The sequence below is a fragment of the Capricornis sumatraensis genome, chromosome 2 (genome assembly GCF_032405125.1).
Source record: "Capricornis sumatraensis isolate serow.1 chromosome 2, serow.2, whole genome shotgun sequence".
In the NCBI taxonomy this organism is placed as follows: domain Eukaryota; kingdom Metazoa; phylum Chordata; class Mammalia; order Artiodactyla; family Bovidae; genus Capricornis; species Capricornis sumatraensis.
The window spans coordinates 2,940,410-2,962,141 of record NC_091070.1 but is presented as its reverse complement, the minus strand read 5'-3'; the positions used below and the strand labels follow the sequence as shown (position 1 = coordinate 2,962,141).

Below are 21,732 nucleotides of genomic sequence, written 5' to 3'. Positions count from 1 at the left end.
AGTCTGTATAATTACATTCAGACAGACTTGTTCTTGTTTAGTTGCTAAGTCATGTCAGACTCTTAACACCATGAACTGTAGCCCAGCAGGCTCTTTCTTTCCTTAGGATTTCACAGGCAAGAATACTAGAGCAGGTTGCCATTTCCTCATCCAGGGGATCTTCCCAACCCAGGGATCAAACCCACATCTTCTGCTTTGACAGGCAGGCTCTGTACCACTGAGCCACCAGGGCAGCCCGCATAGAGACTTGGAGACGATATATTTTCTTGGTGAATCAGACCTGTTGTCACTGTGCTTTGAATTTCTTAACCTTGATGCTTTTAATGTTAATATTGAAGTGTTTTCTGATAGTAATATGGTTAAACTAGCCTTCATTTCATTGGTATTCCTTTGGTAATCTTTCTCCATTTTTTAATCCTAGTAATTTAGGTGGGTCAGATTATTCACTGGTAATTTTTATTCTTTAAAGTGAAGTGCTTCGTATATTTTTATTTCTTCTTATTGTGTTGTGTTTGACCACGGTAGTAGACAGAATTCTGAGCCCCGCAGTGATGCCTCCCTTTAAACAATCCCCTCCTCCCGCATGTAGGCAGGACCTGTAGCTTGCTTCTAACCCTGGCATGTGGCAGAGGTGATGGGATATCGCTTCCATAGTTGTAAATGGCAAAGTGAAGGGAATTTCCCCCTGTGACCGAGAGAAAGAGAAAAGAGGTCTGGGAGTAGTTTTTGTAGTGGTTGCTGTTCCCCTCTCCTAGCCATGACAGAGAAACAAGAGGAAGGGGCTCCTTATGCTCCCCCCCCCCGCCACCCGAGAGTGTTTGGTGTGGTTCCTAGAGGAAGAGGCCTGCAAGCGGTACAGACTCCCCAGGTCGCAGAGGCTTCCTGCACGTGCGCTAGTCTACACGCGGTCTTAGCAGCTAGCTGAAGACATCTCGCGCAGTCTTCTCAGCAGCGTGTGTGTCATTCAGCAGTTTCCATCACACGTAAGCACTCGCTCTGGTCCTGTTTCTCCTTGTAAGTGCCTGTCTCACTCTGGATTTCAGGTTAGTTGTTTGCTCTGTGACCTTATTTCTCTCATGAGTTCAAGAAAAATTATTAATTTGCAGGGTGTCCAGCTTTCTTCTTGTTGAAACAGTGAGAGCTATGTTTTTACCATCTCTCAGGTGAAACTACAAATCTTTGTGTGTATAGGATGATCTCTTTAAACTTTTTAATTCTGAGGATTCTTCACGTCTGTAAGGACAGTGGGATAATGAACCCACATGTTCTTGTCCCCCAGGTGCAGCCATGGTCAGTTCAGGGCCAGACTTCCTCCACATGTAGCCTCATTCACTGCCTCCTTCCCAGATTATTTTGATGCAAATACCAGATATACATTTTTTATCTATAAATATTTCTATATGTATCTGAAAGACCACCATACCGTTATTGTGCCTTTAAATTAATAATTCCTTGATATCATCAAGTATCCACTGTTCAGATTTCCCCATTGTCTCTTTCTTTTTAGTTTGTTAGAATTGGCATCTAAATAACTTCAACTAATTGATAAATTTCTTTTAATCTCTCCTCCTCTCATCTTTTTATCCCACTGCAATTTAGGTGTTGGGAAAAACCAAGTCATTTGTCTTGGTTTAGGGTTTCTGTGGACCATCTGGGCCATGCAGATTTAGGCTGCAGTCTTGTATGGAAGCAGCATGTGATTTCAGATTCTCAAAGGCCAGTGTTCCCTCACTGCCAGTGCTAAGATGGGCAGGTTTCCTTGCAGGTCACTCCTTGGGGTGTAGCAGTGGAGAGGACCCCAGATTTGTGAGCATAGTCTCCTTGGCTGTCTGGATGAGGCCCTGGGCTTTGTTTCCTGTCCCCAAGCAATAACATCGCCTGTTGGTAAAAGCCACCGTCACAGCTGCCCTTCCTAGGCACCGAGTGGCGTTTTTTAACTCCAGCTCTTGGCATTGTACATGAGGGTGTGACATGTCAGCAGGCAGGGGGCATGAGTAAGGGCATTTATAAGTTAGTAGTGAACCTGGGTCCTTTTTATGTGAGGAGTGTGGGGGAGTCAGACCACCTCTTAGTTGGGAAGTTATGTCATCATATCGACTCATTATGTGACAGTTTGCAGTATGGGCAGGGCTTCCCTAGTGGCTCAAATAGTAAAGACTCTGCCTGCAGTGCAGGAAACCCGGGTTCAGTCCCCAGGTTGGGAAGATTGCCTGGAGAACCCCATGGACAGAGGAGCCTGGTGGGCTGCAAAGAGTTGGACATGACTGCGCCTTTCACTCACTGCAGTGTGGGGAAGAAATGCTTAAGACATGGTGCGTAAGACAGCAGAAGGGGCACAAGGAATGTGAAGTAGAGTCCCCAGGACTTGGTGACTGGCTCGATGAAAAGCAAGAGGCAGGAATTACAGAGTTCCCAGCTTTCCGGTTTGGGCAACGGAGAGGATGGCGATCATTCACTGAAAGAGTAACAGGACAAAGTGCAGGGTTTTTTGGGGGGTGGGGGGAGGCAGATAATATGAAGTATAAGTTTACTTGTTTGGACCTGCTTGGTTTGAGATGCCTTTGGAACATCTAATATATTCAGTAGAGAGCTGGATAGAAGTATCTGTGTCATGAAAGAGGTGTGGGCTGAAAATAGATTTGGGAGTCATCAGGAGAGCTGTTCGCTACGCTGGAGAGCCCCAAGGCTGTCACACTGATTAGAAAGGACTAGAAATGGAGCCGCTTCCTTTAGAGTAAGCCTGCTGTGCACTGTACCATCTGGGGGTATGTTCGTCATATTTGACTCATACGTGTATTTCCATTTTTAGTGACTATTTTTAAACTGAAAATTTTAAATCCATTTCTGTTATCTAGCATTTTGAATATCAGTTAATAATTATATTTTGAGGTAAGAGTGGGACTTGTTGAAAACAAAATAAATAATTAAGTCTGTAAGTGTAGGACTGACTTACTCATTAATTTTTCCTTTTGTCATTGTAACTCTGTAACTTTTTTCTCTAAAAAGTTAGTTCATTATTCTTTTATACAGGTATATTTTTTTACTCCATTTAGACTTCACAGTAATTTGCAATTCACTTACATTTTTATAAAACTTGATAAATATTTCAGTTCAGTTCAGTCTCTCAGTCGTGTCTGACTCTTTGCAACCCCATGAATCGCAGCACGCCAGGCCTCCCTGTCCATCACCAACTCCTGAAGTTCTCCCAAACCCACGTCCATCGAGTCGGTGATGCCATCCAGCCATCTCATCCTCGGTTGTCCCCTTCTTCTCCTGCCCCCAATCCCTCCCAGCATCAGAGTCTTTTCCAGTGAGTCAACTCTTTGCATGAGGTGGCCAAAGTACTCGAGTTCAGCTTTAGCATCATTCCTTCCAAAGACACTCAGGACTGATCTCCTTCAGAATGGACTGGTTGGATCTCCTTGCAGTCCAAGGGACTCTCAAGAGTCTTCTCCAACGCCACAGTTCAAAAGCATCAATTCTTTGGTGCTCAGCTTTCTTCACAGTCCAACTCTCACATCCATACATGACTACTGGAAAAACCATACCCTTGACTAGATGGACCTTTGTTGGCAAAGTAATGTTGTGTCTGCTTTTGAATATGCCATCTAGGTTGGTCATAACTTTCCTTCTAAGGAGTAAGCGTCTTTTAATTTCATGGCTGCAATCACCATCTGCAGTGATTTTGATACATATTTAGGTACATTTAAATTAAAATTATTTCAGGCATAATATTTTGATAATTGGATGGGTTTTATGGGTAATAGATGCCTGTGGTTATAATCTGCATTTACTGAAAAGTTTGCTACGATTAGAAAGTGGTAACTTTAGCCTGTGGATATACTAGCTGTTTATATACATGAGATCAAGTAATCAAAAACCTTTTCTTTAATTTCCCACACTCTTAATATGGGCTACTTTTTTTCTGTCACATTTTGACTCACATGCTGTCACCTCAGATACTTAAATCTGCACCCTCTACCCTACACACAGATTTCACCATTCACTCACATCATTGGTGTAGCACATACTATGTGCTATTAAGATTAGTTGAATATATGAATGTGATTATGTTCTTAAATAAATGTGTTTTAAAAGCACTATAAAACAACAAAAATGAGAAGCTGTTGGTTTGTCTTATAAAATACAATTTGGAGCTTTTTGCAAAACAAGTGTAATCAAATTTTTAAATTGTACCCATCCTGTTCCACACTTGAATTGATTCCTTAACTGTTTTAATACCTGACAGTTGGAAAATGTCTGTATACTGTTTTTTCTGACATTATCCCTGAAAAATATTGATTTAATACTCAGTTGTTCTGTGATTATAAAATTGACATAAAAACGTGTTTCTGTAAACTTTCAATGATTATCACTTTATATAAATTCTTAAATCACAGGAACGATTTATAACAAATCGCACTAAACTAGAAAGTGACGGTAGTCAGATTGTCACCAGAATGTTTCCCACTGACGTATAATCGATGAGTCCTTTTCTGATTTTAGAACTTTACAGTGATTAACTGTTTTAATTTCGGTGAATTTACCAGTGTGTTACACATTTTCTGTGAAAATTATATCCAAGCTTTCTGATATTGACAGCTAAAAATTATATAATCTGAAAAAAGCAGATGGGTATAGTTGATTTTGCACTGTGTTCTCCTGGTTTCCAAGAAAAGACAAGCTAGATACACGGTAGAGATTATAAGATATAAAAATACAGAAAAGTTTCATGCCTTCAGTTGATTCAAGAGCAAGTTCCCCAGCCCATTTCAGGCGCATGAGAGTTTATTTCTATCTTTAAAGACGTCAGTGTTTCATTTTGTTTATTAAATAGCCATTACTGATAAGAATTTTCTTACAGGCAATCTGATGCTTTATGCATCTCTGCCTGCTATGATCTCAGTTTGTACTGTTCCCCAAGTGTAAATAATTCCTGTGATTATTATTTAATAGCCCCTAGAAGACTTTTCAGATCGAACTAGAAATTGCTTTCCAGGGATTCATACTCCTCTGATATGTAAGCTGCAGTGTGAACCTAGTTTGGTAACACTTTTTACAACTAACATATTAAAGTCATTAACTAAATAGTACCGTAGTAACTCACAGTTTAATGCCAGAATACTTCGTTGCTTTGAGTCATTCTGCCTTATGTTTGGATACAGTTAGAAAGCACTTGGAGAGGAAATAGGTAGATTTGCCCTATTTTAGGCTGTAATCACAATATCCAGTTACCTGCAGTTTCCTTGCAAGGCAGATCAATACTTGAGTTAGCTGACTTGTTCACTACCATGAAAGGAGTGGAAATCAGTTTAAGATTCCTGAAGGTATAAAAAATGAATAATTTTCAAACGAGTCTGTAAAATAGCATGACATAGTGGGATGAGTTCAAAGCTGTGAGACCCTGCACCTCAGTTTCTTCATCTGTGAAGCAGGGGAATAATCGTGCCACCACCCAGAAGGTGATGCAGTGATTAAATGAGTCGTGTATGTATATTAACTGGGCCAGAGCCCTGCACATGGCATGTGCTCCATAGCTGGTAGTGAAGTGATGGGAGTTATTACTCCTCTTCTGCTCACGGGCAGTAACAGTGTTCTGTGCACTGAAAGCACTTGGCTCCTCCTCATTCAGTGTGTCTTCCTCTTATTTTCCTCCTCGAGCTTGTAGGGTAGATACAACTGGCTAAATCCTAGCCTTTTTCACCTCAGTTTAACTTGCATGTAACTTCCCCTGTACCATTTAATGAAGTGTCTCAGAGTTCTGTTAAGGGTATACAGGTGTCCATAAAATCTGGAATTATAGACAGGATTTCTTGGGCATCTTGTCTGTGAAAGAATGAAATATTACCAGTACTCTTAAGCCTTATGAGCCCACAGTAGAAACACTTCTTCCGAAGTTAAAGCTCACATACATACACTGTGATACTGCTGAGCCGTAAAAATGAAATAATGCCATTCGCAGCAACAAAGGTGCAGTGAGAGGTCAGTCAGAAAGAGAAAGACAACACCGTCAGTTCAGTTCAGTTCAGTCGCTCAGTCATGTCCAGCTCTTTGCGACCCCATGGACAGCAGCACGCCAGGCTTCCCTGTCCATCACCAACGCCCAGAGCTTGCTCAAACTCATGTCCATCGAGTCAGGGATGCCATCCAACCATCTCATCCTCTGTCATCCCCTTCTCCTCCCACCTTCAATCTTCCCTAGCATCAGGGTCTTTTCCAGTGAGTCAGTTCTTCGCGTCAGGTGGCCAAAGGATTGGAGTTTCAGCTTCAGCATCAGTCCTTCCAATGAACACCCAGGGCTGATCTCCTTTAGGATGGACTGGTTGGATCTCCTCTCAGTCCAAGGGACTCTCAAGAGTCTTCTCCAACACCACAGTTCAAAAGCATCAGTTCTTCAGTGCTTAGCTTGCTTTATGGTCCAACTCTCACATCCATACATGACCACAGGAAAAACCATAGCTTTGATTAGACAGACCTTTGTTGGCAAAGTAATGTCTCTGCTTTTTAATATACTGTCTAGGTTGGTCATAGCTTTTCTTCCAAGGAATAGGCATTTTATAATTTCACGGCTGCAGTCACCATCTGCAGTGATTTTGGAGCCCAAGGAAAGAAAGTCACTCACTGTTTCCATTGTTTTCCCATCTATTTGCCATGAAGTGATGGGACCAGATGCCATGATCTTAGTTGTTGAGTGTTTGAAGCCAGCTTCTTCACTCTCCTCTTTCACTTTCATCAAGAGGCTCTTTAATTCTTCTTCGCTTTCTGCCATGAGGTTGGTGTCGTCTGCGTATCTGAGGTTATTGATATTTCTCCTGGCAAGAATTTTCCAGAGTTTGTTGTGGTCCACACAGTCAGAGGCTTTGACATAGTCAATAAAGCAGAAGTAGATGCTTTTCTGGAACTCCCTTGCTTTTTTGATGATCCAACAGATGTTGGCAATTTGATGTTTGGTTCCTCTGCCTTTTCTGAATCCAGCTTGAACATCTGGAAGTTCTCAATTCACATACTGTTAAAGCCTGGTTTGGAGAGTTTTGAGCATTACTTTGCTAGCATGTTGAGGTGAGTGCAATTGTGTGGTAGTCTGAACATTCTTTGGCATTGCCTTTCTTTCGGATCGGAATGAAAACTGACCTTTTCTAGTCCAGTGGCCACTGCTGAGTTGTCCAAATTTGCTGGCATATTGAGTGCAGCACTTTCACAGCATCCTCTTTTAGGATTTTAAATACCATATGATATCACTTACAGGTGGAATCTAAAATATGGCACAGATGAACCTACAGAAACAAGACTCACAGACACGGAGAGGAGATGTGTGGTTCCCGAGGCGGAGGGCAGGTGGGGGAGGGATGGACTCGGACTTCGGGGTGAGCGGATGGGAACTGTTTGAGACAGAATGAAGAAACAGAAGGGTCTGCTGTGTCGGGGGGGGACTATACTCACTATCCTGTGATAAACCATGGACAAGAATGTAAAGAAGTGTGTGTGTAGCCGAGCCACTTGCTGTGCATCAGAAATTAGCACAACATTGTGAGTCAACTCTACTTCAGTTAACAAATTTTTTGTTAAGTTAAACCAGAAAGAAATAAAGCAGGCTAAAATGCCTTCCCTTTCAAAGCTTTCCCCCGTCATGGGAAGTTGATAAACACGTATGAACTTTTTCTGGCATAAATCTTTCTTAATTGTGTTTAAAATATCAATCACTTGAACTAGAGCTCCATACGTTGTGAGAGTACCTTGTCATTCCTTCAGAGCGTTCAAGTCACAGCAGAACCGCTGGCACTGAAGATGGCCATGACGACAAGGCAGGGAGGGGCAGATGCTGCCGCCAGCTGTGGTTGAGAGGGCTAGTGCTCAGGGCTGATTTGGAAACTCAGATAAAACAGAGGAGGACAGGGGAGCCAGGCATGCTGCAGCCCCTGGGGTCACAAAGAGCCGGACACTTAGTGACTGAACAGCCACCACCTCAGGACGCGAGTTCAAGACCACAAATGTTGGTCTGTGTTATTAATCACTTTCTTAGTTTCAGAAAGAAAAATGATTGCTATTACTTGGGTTTAGAACGATATTTTTATATATAAATAATTAAAAAATGAGTATAACTTCATATACGAATTTCCAGGAACATAGACGTTATATTTGCAGGATGTAGCCCCGAGGCTTTGCATTTTTTAATGTGTAATCAGGAGATCCCCAATTATCTGAATTTGTAACTGATTTGTAACTGTTAAACCAAATGTTCTTAGCCTTCAGGAGAACCACAGGATGAAAACGGTTTATTAATTGAAGAAGTGAATGAATTTCCATCTTTTACACAGTCACCAGTAATTTCTTCTGAGAGGCTAAGTCTACCTAAGTCTCAGAACGTCCTCACGAATTGTACTGAGAAGAACTCCAGCTGCTCCATGTCCAGCATGGATTACGCTGCCTCTGGGTCCAAGAAACCATCTTCTGGAACCTCCTACGGCAGAGGGCCCAGGGGCACATTCCCTGGTTCCCAGAAGTTTCAATTAGTTATTTCAAAAGCACCCAGTGGGGACCTTTTGGACAAACATTCTGAACACTTTTCTAACAGACATTTGCCATTCACCCCACGCACTTTAAAAACAGAAGCCAAATCTTTCCTGTCACAGTATCGATATTATACACCTGCCAGAAGAAAAAAGAATTTTACAAATCGGCGGATAGAAGCTGAAACTCAGACTGAATTAAGCAGGTATCACACAGTAACTTACAGTAGATCCTTTAAGATGTGGTAGAAATTAGATACTACTCCTTGCGTCCTACCATGTGCCTGCTGTGCCGGGCTCCGTGTCTGGCAGTGCCCTTTGATTGCAGTGAGGCTAATGTAACTTTCCCTTCTGCGTGAATCATTAGAACTATCAGCGTAATTGTTAAGAAAGAGAAATAGCTATTAAACTTGTGAAGCTCTTTAGAAACATGAATGTTATGTATTTTAATTTATTGTTTCAGATGTGGTACTAGAACTTTTGTGTGGTTTTAAATATACTTCTAGAAAATCCTTAAAATACGTCATCAAACAGCATTTGTGTAAATACGTTCAGTGATTTATGTTAGAAATAGCAAAACAGTGGACTACATGTGGGGAGAAAAAGCAGTTGTCTAACTACCCCTGTGGTCCCTTGCCTGCCGCTACTCAGCAACAAGTCCTCAGGTGTAATGTAGACAATTGGGATAATTTCTGGAAATTAAATATAATTTGCATCAATAATATTTTCATATACAGTAGTACCTGGCACACAATGAATATTCATTAAAGGTTGCCAAATGACTAAAGAAAGAAGCAAATCTTGTTAAATATTGAGTGTCAGCAGATTTGTAATTGTTTTTCCTAGTGTTCTATAAATGAATACTTATTTGGTACTAGGTTTTAATTATTTTTAAAAGTAAAAAACAATTTATGACTAGTATCTTTTTCTCTGGGTAAATATAAGAGGTATAACAACATCAGTCTGTATACATTTAAAGAATTAAGAAATTAAATCTAATGGTAGGATCTTTAAATGAAGACGAAATGATGAAAGCAAATGTTAGGTTGCTGCCAAAGTAATTGAGGTTTCAGACCTTGAATTTTAAATCATTATAACTCGGCTCACACACATCTTTATTGATCAAAATAAAAACCGTTACAGTCAACACATTTTTGCCAATGAAAATTAGTTTGTTTATTCCTGTAGCCTAAAAATCCATGCCTCAGGATTCAGTGACCTCTTGGAACACATTTTCTGCCTCCTGCAGGCTGTGGAAAATTGTTCCTTGCGAAAAGGCGTCGGGTTGTTTAAAGAAGTGGTAGTTGGCGAGAGGTCAGGCGAACATGGCAACTGAGGCAGAACTTCGTAGCCCAATTTGTTGAACTTTTGAAGCGTCGGTTGTGCAGCGTGCAGTTGGGCTTTGTCATGAAGAACTGCAGGTGTTGCGGTCTTCGTGCAGCTCGTTGATTTGCTGAGCATACTTCTTAGATGTAATGTTTTCGCCGGGACTCAGAAAGCTGTAGTGGATCAGACCAGCAGCAGAGCACCAAACAGTGACCATGATGTTTTTTTGGTGCAAATTTGGCTTTGGGAAATGCTTTGGAGTGTCTTCTCCATCCAACCACTGAGCTGGTCATCGCTGGTTGTTATATAAAATCCACTTTTCGTTGTACGTCACAGTCCGATTGAGAAATGACTCACTGTTGTGTAGAAGAAGAGAAGACGACGTGTCAAAATGATGTTTTTGATTTGTAGTCAGTTCATGAGGGCACCCCCTCGTCGAACTTTTTCACCTTTCTAATTTGCTTCAAATGCTGACCAGCCATAGAAAGGTCAACATTGAGCTCTTCGGCAACTTCTCGAGTAGCTGTAAGAGGATCGGCTTCAATGATGGCTCCCAGTTGGTCATTGTTAACTCCCAATGGCCGCCACTGCACTCCTCATCCTCAAGGCTTGGTCTCCTGTGCAGAACTTCCTGAGCCACCACTGCACTTGACAGGCGGCATCAGCTCCTAGGCCAAGTGCGTTGTTGATGGTGTGAGCTATCTCCACTGCTTTACAACCCATTTTGAACTTGAATAAGAAAATCACTCAAATTTGCTTTTTTGTCCAACATCATTTCCATAGTGTACATATAAAATAGATAGCAAGTAAAAGTCATAGGCAAAAAAACATAAAGCAAGGTATGTACACTAAAAGGATGTGTAACATAGCCACATTTATTTAAGAATGCATTCCAGTATCAAATGGCAAATTTCAACAATGCAAAAAGTGAAATTACTTTTGTACCAACCTACTATATTGGGTAGCTAATATATTGGGTTGGCCAAAAGGTTCATTCAAGTTTTCCATACCGTCTTACAGAAAAACCTGAACGAACTTTTTGGCCAACCCAATATCATACTTTTCTGATTATGTTTTTGACAGCTCTTTCAAGATAATAGTTTCCATTTCCCTAGCCCCATTCTGTCCAACTGAAATCTAGCTGCTGTTTGAAAAAGGAACAAGAGGCATATGTGATCCAAACCATATCTATTTCCCATTTGTATCATTAGAAATCTCTCTCATGTTTGAAGTTTTTTTTCCCCTAGATAGTAAAGTTTGTTTTCACAGTGTTTGTGTCTTGAAAGTTTAACAGTAATTTCTTTTAAAATATTGCAGCTTTAAATCTGATTTTGAGACAGTTGAGATCAAGAACGCCACAGATTCAGAAATGAACATAAGGCAGGTAATAAAAATGAGACCTCTTTGTGTTACACATTAGAATTATAGCTGCCTTAGTTGAATATGTGTAGCTCTTTGAACTGTGGAGAATAATCTTTGGTGACATTTTTTGCGTGTGATATAACCAGTCTACAGAAGTATTGCCTGTTTACCAATGGTTATAGCTCTCCATGAGTGGCCAGAGGGAGCCTGCCCAGTCTGCTAAGTCAGTTGCTGTTCATGTGTTTTCCAGATGGTTGGCTGGCTGAATGGATGGATGGATGAATAAAATATCTTAAATTCTTTTTTTTTTAATACCTTAAATTCTTTTCAAAGATGCAGACTCAAATCACTAAAGGAGCCAGAAAAAATTGCGCAGAAGTTCAGTTTCTATGCCTATTTTCTTTCTTTTTTTAAGAATTGCCACTGAGAATATATAGAAATAGATGGATATTATTCTTCTGTGCTTGCTCTTTTTTCTAGATCATAAAAATCTTTTTTAGTGTTTGTATTTTGAATATTTAGCAATCATTTCTTTTAAACTGTTACAGCTTTAAGTCTGACTTTGAGATAAACTTTTTATTAATCATGCACTTGTTAATCATACACTTGTATCCTAATTTTCAAGTTATTGTTTGTGAGAATGCTTTGTCTGTTAAAATCTCAAACAGATTCAGGGATAGAAGAATAAAATATAAGCACACTCAGCTTTTCTCCTTCCTTCTGAAAGTGGGTAGAGGATTGTGGGTTTGTATCTCGGCCATTAATAGCTGTGTGACATCGGGTTCTGCCACTTAAGGCCCAAGGACAGATCAGTTCCCCTGAGAGCTGAGTTACCACATCTAGAAAATTGTGCTTTTAATGTTCAGGATCATTGGAAGGAAAAAGTGTTGTAGGTAAAATACCTAGTCTGATCTGGGCTCGATAAATGATGGCTGTGGCTAGCTTGAGATATTGGAGGGTTACCTCCATAGGTAACTAAATAGACTAAAGCAGTTCATTTTATGACATTGTGCTGCAAAGGCCTGTCTGTAACCCTGTAAGAAAACGGCATGTCCCTTACTCTCTAATCAGGACCACCAGCATCTACTTGAGTATCAGCAGCAGTAGATAGACCAGCATTCAAAAGCACTTTTAACACTGTCAAGCACTACACACAAATTAGCATGATAAAGGTTAGATCTGATCGTCATATGCTTGGCACAGTATGTGGCCCCTAGTCAGGGTTCCGTAGAAGTAGAAGTTTGTTAATACTGTTCAGAGCGCCAGAGCTGCCACTGCTTTTATGTGTTAGATAACATTTGAAACAGATGGGCTATTTTGAGTTTCTGAATAATAGAATATTTACTCTCAAGTTAACTTAAAACTTGCACTTCATTTTCTCTTTTTATATATGTATGGTATTTAATACCATTTAAAATATTCCTCATTAAAGTATAAGAAGTTGTTTTATCTTTAAATAAATATAAGAAAAAAGTCTTGATTGTATGAAAATGAATTCTAAAATATCCTTTGTCCTATACGGCATCAGTCACTTTTTTCTGCTGGATATCTCTACTCTCTTTCATCAAATATTTTTGGACATTTGATGTTTTGCTTTAGCTCTTCTTTGATAATGTATGTTTGAAGCAAAATAAAGATTTATTCTTCTCGTTGCATCTCCAGGCATCTGGTTGTGTGTCAGATGGTACCAAAGGAAGAAGAGCCCCTTTACCTTTACAAGGGCATGAGTTACTGTGGGACAAGATTAGAGACAGCGCCCTCCAGTGTTCCTCGTCAAGGTATTTCAACTGTTGATGTCTAACCACTTTCCTGTGCAACAGACTGAGAGCAACTTGGGTCCTGGTTCGTCGCCGACATGCACCCTGGTCTGGTTTGGTTTTATGCAGTTCAGTTTACTAAGGAAGTGTTACAAAGTAGGTAGCCACTGTGAAAGTTGAGATGGATTCATTTGCTAATTCCTCACTAAAGGGAAAGGGGACCCTGGCTTGTGCTATTTGCCATCACTACTCATCCAAGAAAGGATTTTCCCCAAGACAGATCCTGCAGCGCTGGTGCTCACCAGTTTACACGGCATAGGTAGTACTGGAGGACCTTACCACTTGAGGACTCGTCATTTGTGATTTGAACACTCAATCATATGCTTTGTAGAGGAGGCAGTAATTTTTCAAATGATTCATCATGTTTAACAATTACGGAACACTGCCTGTAAATAAAAATGATAGGTTGTTGGTCGTATAGAACCTAAAAAATGCCTCTGATAGCTTTAACTGTCAAAGGCATTTCCAGTGTCAGAGTTTGGATCTGAGATGAAGGGAAAAAAGGACTCAAAGATCAAGAATGAGACCTCCTAGCGGAGGTCTCCTTCCCTCGTGGCGCACTGGTAAAGACTCTGCCTGCCAGTGCAGGAGACATGGGTTCCCTCCTGGTCCAGGAGGACCCCGCTGCCAGGGAGCAGCTAAGCCCGCATGGAGCAACCTCTGAGCCTGTGCCTGGAGCCGGGAGCCACAGCTCCGGAGGCCCGCAGGCCCAGACCCGCGCTCCGCAGGAGAGGCCACTGCTGTGAGCGGCCACCGCTGCAGCCGGCGTAGCCTCACTCTTGGCAATGAGACAAGCCAGAAACTAGGCAGATAATAAATAAATAAAAAGTAAATGGCTTAAGAAAAAAAGAATCAAAGACATCCTGTAGCAAACTGGAAGCAAGCACATGCAATCCCTGAGGGCGCAGGTCTTCCCTTGGGCCTTTCCTTGGGGAGAGCTCACCTGTCAAGGCTTTATGGGGGTTTGAGGGGAGGGGAAAGGGGGGTTATTGCTAACTGCTCTCTCTGGAAATCCCTGATGCTTTAGCTCTCATCAGCTGAGCCAGTCTGCAGCGAATGTAAAGAATGACCTCAAGAAAGCAGTAGTCATCTTTCCTAGTCAGTCAGTTTAGTCACTCGGTCACGTCCGACTCTTTGCAACCCCATGGACTGCAGCACACCAGGCCTCCCTATCTATCACCAACTCCTGGAGTTCACTCAAATGCACGTCCATTGAGTCAGTGATGCCATCCAGCCATCTCATCCTCTGTCGTCCCCTTCTCCTTCCGCCTTCAGTCTTGCCCAGCATCAGGGTCTTTCCCAGTGAGTCAGTTCTTCACGTCAGGTGGCCGAAGTATTGAAGTTTCAGCTTCAGCATCGATCCTTCCAATGAACATTCAGGACTGATTTCCTTTAGGATGGACTGGTTGGATCTCCTTGCAGTCCAGGGGACTCTCAAGAATCTTTTCCAACACCATAGTTCAGAAGCATCAATTCTTTGGCGCTTAGCTTTCTTTAAAAGAAGTAAAATATTATAATTGAACATACCTGTGAATAGAAAGCTTGGAATTTAACTAATACTGATATAACTGAATAACAAACAGAATTTATCATAATGGGCAGCTTACAGTTTTCTTCCATAGAAAAATATGTTTCCAAATGTTTCCAACATCATTTATATTTTAACCTTATTCCAATTGATGATCCTTTTTACACGGCAAGTTTCATAGTACAATTTTTAAAAGGATTATGAATTTATAATTAGAAAACTAGTTTCAAAAATATATCTTTGCTACTTACTAACACATGACCGGAAGAAACACAAGCTGGAATCAAGATTGCCGGGAGAAATATCAATAACCTCAGATATGCAGATGACACCACCCTTATGGCAGAAAGTGAAGTGGAACTAAAAAGCCTCTTGATGAAAGTGAAAGAGGAGAGTGAAAAAGTTGGCTTAAACTCAACATTCAGAAAACGAAGATCATGGCATCTGGTCCCATCACTTCATGGGAAATAGATGGGGAAACAGTGGAAACAGTGTCAGACTTTATTTTTTGGGCTCCAGTATCACTGCAGATGGTGACTGCAGCCATGAAATTAAAAGACGCTTACTCCTTGGAAGGAAAGTTACGACCAACCTAGATAGCATATTCAAAAGCAGAGACATTACTGTGCCGACTAAGGTCCATCTAGTCAAGGCTATGGTTTTTCCAGTAGTCATGTATGGATGTGAGAGTTGGACTGTGAAGAAGGCTGAGCGCCGAAGAATTGATGCTTTTGAACTGTGGTGTTGGAGAAGACTCTTGAGAGTCCCTTGCACTGCAAGGAGATCAGCCCTGGGATTTCTTTGGAAGGAATGATACTAAAGCTGAAGCTCCAGTACTTTGGTCACCTCATGAGAAGAGTTGACTCATTGACAAAGACTCTGATGCTGGGAGGGATTGGGGGCAGGAGAAGGGGACGACCGAGGATGAGATGGCTGGATGGCATCACGGACTCGATGGACATGAGTCTGAGTGAACTCCGGAGTTGGTGATGGACAGGGAGGCCTGGCGTGCTGCGATTCATGGGGTCACAAAGAGTCGGACACGACGGGGCGACTGAACTGAACTGAACTGAACACATGACCTTAGCAGGTTACTTAGCCTTTCTGCCCCTTTGGTGATTTGTTTAGAACGGTAATGTCTTCCCAATGTACTTGACAGGGTTATCCTAAAGATTAGATAAGGATAATGAATGTGACAGGTGATTTGAAATTCTGAAACCTGTTTATTACTAATGTATTACTGTATGCCAACCATTGCTTTGTTCAGATACTCTAATTTTCTCTTTCCAGGGGAGTATGTCAATATTCGCTGCAGCCACCTTCAGGGAGAAAAATGTATTCTGAGTAAGAGCTCTTTGACTGCCTGATTTTGCTTAGTGGAAATGAAGAATTAGGCTCACAAATTTTTATTAAATAAGTCAAGATTGAACATGAATTTTTCTTTACAGTCAGCTTTGGGGTTTGGTCATATAGTACACACTAAATTTGAGAGAATTATGAATGATTCTTATTAATATTATTGATAATATTCTGAAATATCTGAAATAATTATCAATCACTTCATTTTTATGTCTAATGGAAATTGGTCCCTAGATTAATAATACTTGCTAATTTTTTATAATCAGTACCCATAATTTTTATAAGTAAAAATAATGAAGATGAGATTTAGAGAAGTGCAGCCTTTTGATAGCTCAGGATACCGTTCTTGGGCTTTTTTCACCTCACCAGTTTGTGTTTTTTTTAACAGATATTATGCTTCTGAACTGGAAAGTTGTTTTAGTTGGGACTGCATTTTTTCAGGGAAAGCAGTCTTTTTCTAGCGTTTCATTTGTTCTCAAATTTGCTGCCTGTGAATTGGTTTGAAAGCATAAGTTTTATGCAGTGGTCTTCTGCTGGGTCTGCCCGTTAACTCTTGCCCTTGACGGTTGCTTATTCCGTGACTGAAGCAGATCTAGGCTTCCCTGGTGGCTCAGCGGTAAAGAACCCACCTGCCAGTGCAGGACGCGTGGTTTCCATCCCTGGGAGGGGAAGATCCCCCGGAGAGGGAAATGGCAACCCACCCCAGGTTTCCTGCCTGGAGAATCCATGGACAGAGGATCCTGGTGGGCTACTTGCTATTTACATTTTCTGTCAATTCACTGATTGTTAGCTAAGTAAGATCAAACTTGTAATAGTACCCTACTTTTTGTGTAATAGCTACTAAAATATATAACTCAGAGTATAACAGAGAAATGTACCCAAGTAATTAAAAATTACCACTATATATATGTACACAAATTTTTTCTACTCGAATATTTTTCCTTATCTACAGACTTGTCAAGAAAAAAAATATTTTTTTCTGCTCAATAAATTTCTCCACCTTGAAACCAGATGCCCTCCTCGGAGCAGGAGAGGATTTCATTGTTTAGGTTCCTGCTTCTCTGGATGACCTTCCCTTTTCCCTTCTGCCTCATAGAGGGATTCACGCCTCTGTGGCTGGACCTGGCCAGGAGCCCGAGGACATTTAAAATGCTCGTTAGGAACACAGCACGCCCCCACAGGGTCACCCCTAAGTTGCCCTCTTGCTCCTTTGCCTGGTTGCTTTCTGTTTTACTTAATCCCTGCTGCTTTTTTACTTCCTGATCAGCGTTACAGACATCTATGAAATATTACTCTATTAGGGAATACTTTCTCATCTTTAGTAAATATCCTTGCATAATTTGAGAAGGTAGACATATATTTGTTTTATAATGGTGTTCTTGATAATGTGAGATGGAAGTGCGTTTGTAATAGTACAGATATTTCAGTATAGGTACTTACGCATCCTCTAATTTTCAGCGTAAATAAGCAGTAATTTTTTTTAATAAGCAGTAACTTTTATGCTGTATATCACTTTGCCTTCACAGTGAAGAAGAACTGTTGTATCTGAGTTTCATTGAAGATGTAACAGATGAAATTTTGAAACTAGGTTTATTTTCAAACAGGTTAGATTTTTTAAATTGTATTGTGGTCATTGAATTGTACATTAAAAACTCTTAGTTTGGTGTTAATTTTATTTATTTTCACATATTAGGAAATGGAAATTATATTGCTTTCTTAGGGGACCATATTCTTATAATTGATATAAATTATAAAGAACATTTAATTCATACTCTTCCAGGGGATCCCTGGTGGCTCAGAGGGTAAAGAATCCACCTATACTGCAGGATACCTGGGTTCGATCCCTGAGTTGGAAAGATCCCCTGGAGGAGAGCATGGCAACCCACTCCAGTCTTCTGGCCTGGAGAATCCCATGGACAGAGGAGCCTGGTGGGCTACAGTCCATGGGGTCGCAAAGAGTCGGGCACGACTGAGCGACTAAACACAGTTCATACTCTAAGGCAGGTTCACAGTTTAGGGGAGATAGAGAAAAGAATAGAGATTTTATTCATCTAAATACGGTTACATCCCTTAAATACAAAGAGCAAATTGCCAGAGGAGGGGTGGTGGGCATGGGGGGAATGAGGCAAAACGGCTGAAGGGAGTCAGAGGTACAGACCTGCAGTTATAAACTAATCAAATCATGGGGGTATAATATGCAGCGGTGACAGCTGTCACCATATTGTATATTTGAAAGTTGCTAGAAGAATAGATCTTAAAAGTTCTCGTTGCAAGAAAAAAAATTATTCTGTAACCATGTAGTGGTGACAGATGGTAACTAGACTTACTGTGATTATCTTGCAATATATACAAATAACAAATCATTATGTTGTATTCCTTAATAAAATGTCAACTATACCTCAATTTCAAAAAAATCTTATCACAAAGAAAAAGAAAGAAATGGTATCCACATTTGAAGGAAAACCATAAAACTGTCTTTATTCAGAGATGACATCATACATGTAAAAATCCCATAGAGAAAGAAGACAAAAATACAATGTCTTTTAGTTTAGAATAGGCTAGCACACTAAATTGCTGCTGCTGCTTTGCAAAATTCCATCATCTCTTTTTACTGTCTGAAACTGTCATGAAGATCAAAAGCAGGCTTTTTTTGTTACGACTGTTACTAGTAACGTGAGGACAAGTTAAAGACTAGGTTTGCACACAGCCAGTGAAAGGGTAAGTTTGTAAAACCATCTTAGTACTATATATCTTAAGGAACCCGTTGTCCTGAACCAGCTTGAACTTCTACTTAGCTGAAATTCATTCAGATAAACTGTATGATGTGTATCAGAAGACCCTGCTGTGTGTATGCTGCGTGCTTTCCCTGTCAGAAGAGTAGGTCAAGTGCACAGTTTTAGTAAGTTGTTTCTGTTTAGCAATGTGAATATACATAATACTACTGAACTGTAAATTTTAAAATTGGTTAAAATGGTAAATTTTATGTTATATAGTTGTGTGTTTTTTTTTTACCACCACCAGAACAAAAACACTGCCTCCAACTGTAAATCAAAAAAATAAGATTAGAAGCCAAAACAAAGTTGACATGAAAAATGCACATTCATGCTCAAGAGCATTAAAACTCACATTTTTCATTTAATAAGGCTTTTTACTGTGACAATTTTTATAGTAGGACAATAAAATGGAATCAACCTGCATATTGAATAGTAAGGTTCAGTTGAATAAATATTAGAATGTTTATAATAGTAAGGTCTGTTCAGATATTTTAAATGATGTTGCAGAAGTGAATTTATTGATACATAAAGATGTTCAAAATAATATAACTGATTAGAAAACAGTATAGATATCAAAACTATGTATTATTTAATCCCAGTTTTCATAAAGAAATATATATGCATAAAAAAGTGCCCAGTAAACATCAATGATAGTTGTAAAATATAGTGTACAGATTTCTTGGGCTTTTTAAAAATTTCAAAATCAGAAGAATAATTAAATCTGAGATTGTCTCATGACTTCATTGATAGTAACAAATGGTAACAAATGAGTAGTTTTCAAAAACGCAATTGATACACTCCTGTGGTAGCTAGACAAGGCTGGCATAGCTGAAAGAATGTGCCTGGAGCCAGACACTCCTGAGTACATTCTCTTCATGGCTTGTGACCTCGGGGGAACAAAATCATCTAGATGGGCTGTTCTCTCATCTGAAAACGGGCTTTCTAATACCTTTCTCTGCCAGTATCGGCTTCCCAGGTGGCACTAGTGGTTAAGAACCCGCCTGCCAGTACAGGAGACACAAGACCCCCTGGAGGAGGGCATGGCAGCCCACTCCGGTCTTCTTGCCTGGAGAATCCCGTGGACAGCGGGGCTGGTGGGCTTCAGCCCGTGTGGTCACAGAGAGGCGGACACGACTGAAGCAACTGAGCACACGTCTGTTGGTCATGATTAGAGATAAAATGATTATCGCGTGTCCAGCACAAACGGATCCAACCGGGTCTCCCGCACTGTAGGCAGACGCTTTACCGTCTGAGCCACCAGGGAAGTCCACAATAAGTGCTGACTTTAACTTACTATGTCAGTTTACCCTGAGTGGAATATCTTTTCAAGTATCATTTAGGAAACATTGTCAAGTAACGCTTTATAAGAGAGTTTTCTTTAGAGTTTGCCTTTGGAGGATGAGTGTATGTGACAGAGAAAGGGAGGAGGGAAGGCTTTTGGTGTTTGTGAGAGAGAGAAAGGATACAGGGCTCTTCAGTGGGGGGCGTTACAACCTCATGTCAGACAGTTTATTTCACAGAAATGTAAGCAGTGTGCAGTCTCAGAAGAGACATTGGCATCTGTTAACATCACTTAAACATAGTAGAAGTCAGACTAGCTCCCACACTGGGGAGCTTGATAGAACAGAGGAGGGCCGGGTCTGCATCTTTGGAAAGAAGGGTCTAAACCAGATTCCCCAGCCTTTAGCGCTTTACTTACGGCATGACTCTGTGTAGTCGGTTTTCTGATTTTGAGACCATTAACATTTTTATTTATCATTTGTAGGTTTCTGGAACAACTGTTTGAGAGACATATAAAACAAAATAAACATCATTTGGAGGAGGTTTGTCTTAACTTTATAAGAAAAATCCTAATATAGAAAGAATTTTCAAGTTTTGCCTTTCTCTCAAAGAATGCATTAAAAGCAGACACTTTTTTTCTCTTGCCCTTTCTGTGTACGTGGGGAAAGGGGAGATACAGGCAGAAGGAGGAGGAGGTATTAACCCCGCGGAGGTGAGCAGCGCTGCCGCACCCTTGACTAGCCTAATTAATATAATTACTCTTGTATTTTTTTAATTCCAGGGAAAAATGCGCCGGCTGCTACACGTCTTAAAGGTGGACTTAGGCTGCACGTCCAGGGAAGGCTCGGGAAAGCTAGACGACGTGGACACGTTGCATTTACGTGACGTTGGAAGGGCTGAGAATTTAGAGCAAAATGAAAATAAAAGTGAGCAAGACTTAATCAGTCAACAGGAACGTCAGGAATACCAGACAGCTTTGAAGATGTTGTTGGCTAGACCAAAGGAAGAGAATGAGAAAGTCTCTTCGAATGAATTTTTCCTCCCCGTCTATAAATCAAAGTATTCAGAAGGGGTTATCATTCAGCAGGTGAATGAGGAAGCAAATCTTGAAACTTCAGTTGGGGATGAGAAAAATGGAAGCGTGTCAGACAGTTTGCTAGACCAGGAAACCTCTGTGAGCGTCATTGAAGGCGACAGTGACGCAGAGAGGGCTGAGACCTCCACGGAGCTGTGTTGCCTCAGCACGGCACTCATGCCTTCTGTTCAGTTGTGCAGAATCAAAGACAGCCAGGAGGTGGAAGGACCAACTCTGAGAATCCTGGAAATGAGCATTGAGGACTGATCTTGGATGTCTGATCTTCACTAATAAATATCCCAAATGGCCAATCATTCAATATTCCTTTTACTTTTTTTTTTACTTTTATATGTTAAGAGTTCTGTATTTGTCTTCTGTGTTGCATAATAAATTACTATAAATTTAGCAGCTTAAAACAACACACATGTATTATTTATCGCACAGTTTCTGTGGATCAAGAGTCCAGGCACAGCTTAGGCGGGTCCTCTCTGCCTTTGGTCTCACACACCTACCAGCCAGGGCTCGGCTGGGGTCACAGGGGTGACTTCTGCTTCCAGACTCTCCCAGGTGGTTGGCAGGGCATCTTTCCTTGTAGCTTTCAGTTTGAAGGCTTCCGTTTCCTGCTGACTGTGCCCACTGGAGACTGTTCCCGATCCCTGCTCTGTGGCCCTCTCCGTAGACCGCTCACAGCGTGGCTGCCTGC

At 40.9% G+C, this 21,732-nt stretch overlaps 1 protein-coding gene across 2 annotated transcripts in view; it reads left to right on the top strand.

Annotated features, from left to right (window-relative positions):
- SPATA7 (spermatogenesis associated 7) overlaps positions 1-21,323 on the top strand; it is a 40,586-nt gene extending 19,263 nt beyond the window's left edge. For both annotated transcript variants that reach the window (XM_068964973.1, XM_068964972.1), the window contains 7 exons: positions 8,244-8,713; positions 11,151-11,217; positions 12,858-12,973; positions 15,831-15,884; positions 17,426-17,503; positions 20,439-20,496; positions 20,736-21,323. In XM_068964973.1, the coding sequence (XP_068821074.1) occupies positions 8,244-8,713; positions 11,151-11,217; positions 12,858-12,973; positions 15,831-15,884; positions 17,426-17,503; positions 20,439-20,496; positions 20,736-21,296 (1,404 nt within the window). In that variant the 3' untranslated portion in view covers positions 21,297-21,323. The remainder of the gene's footprint in view (positions 1-8,243; positions 8,714-11,150; positions 11,218-12,857; positions 12,974-15,830; positions 15,885-17,425; positions 17,504-20,438; positions 20,497-20,735) is intronic.
- Positions 21,324-21,732: the final 409 nt, after the last annotated feature.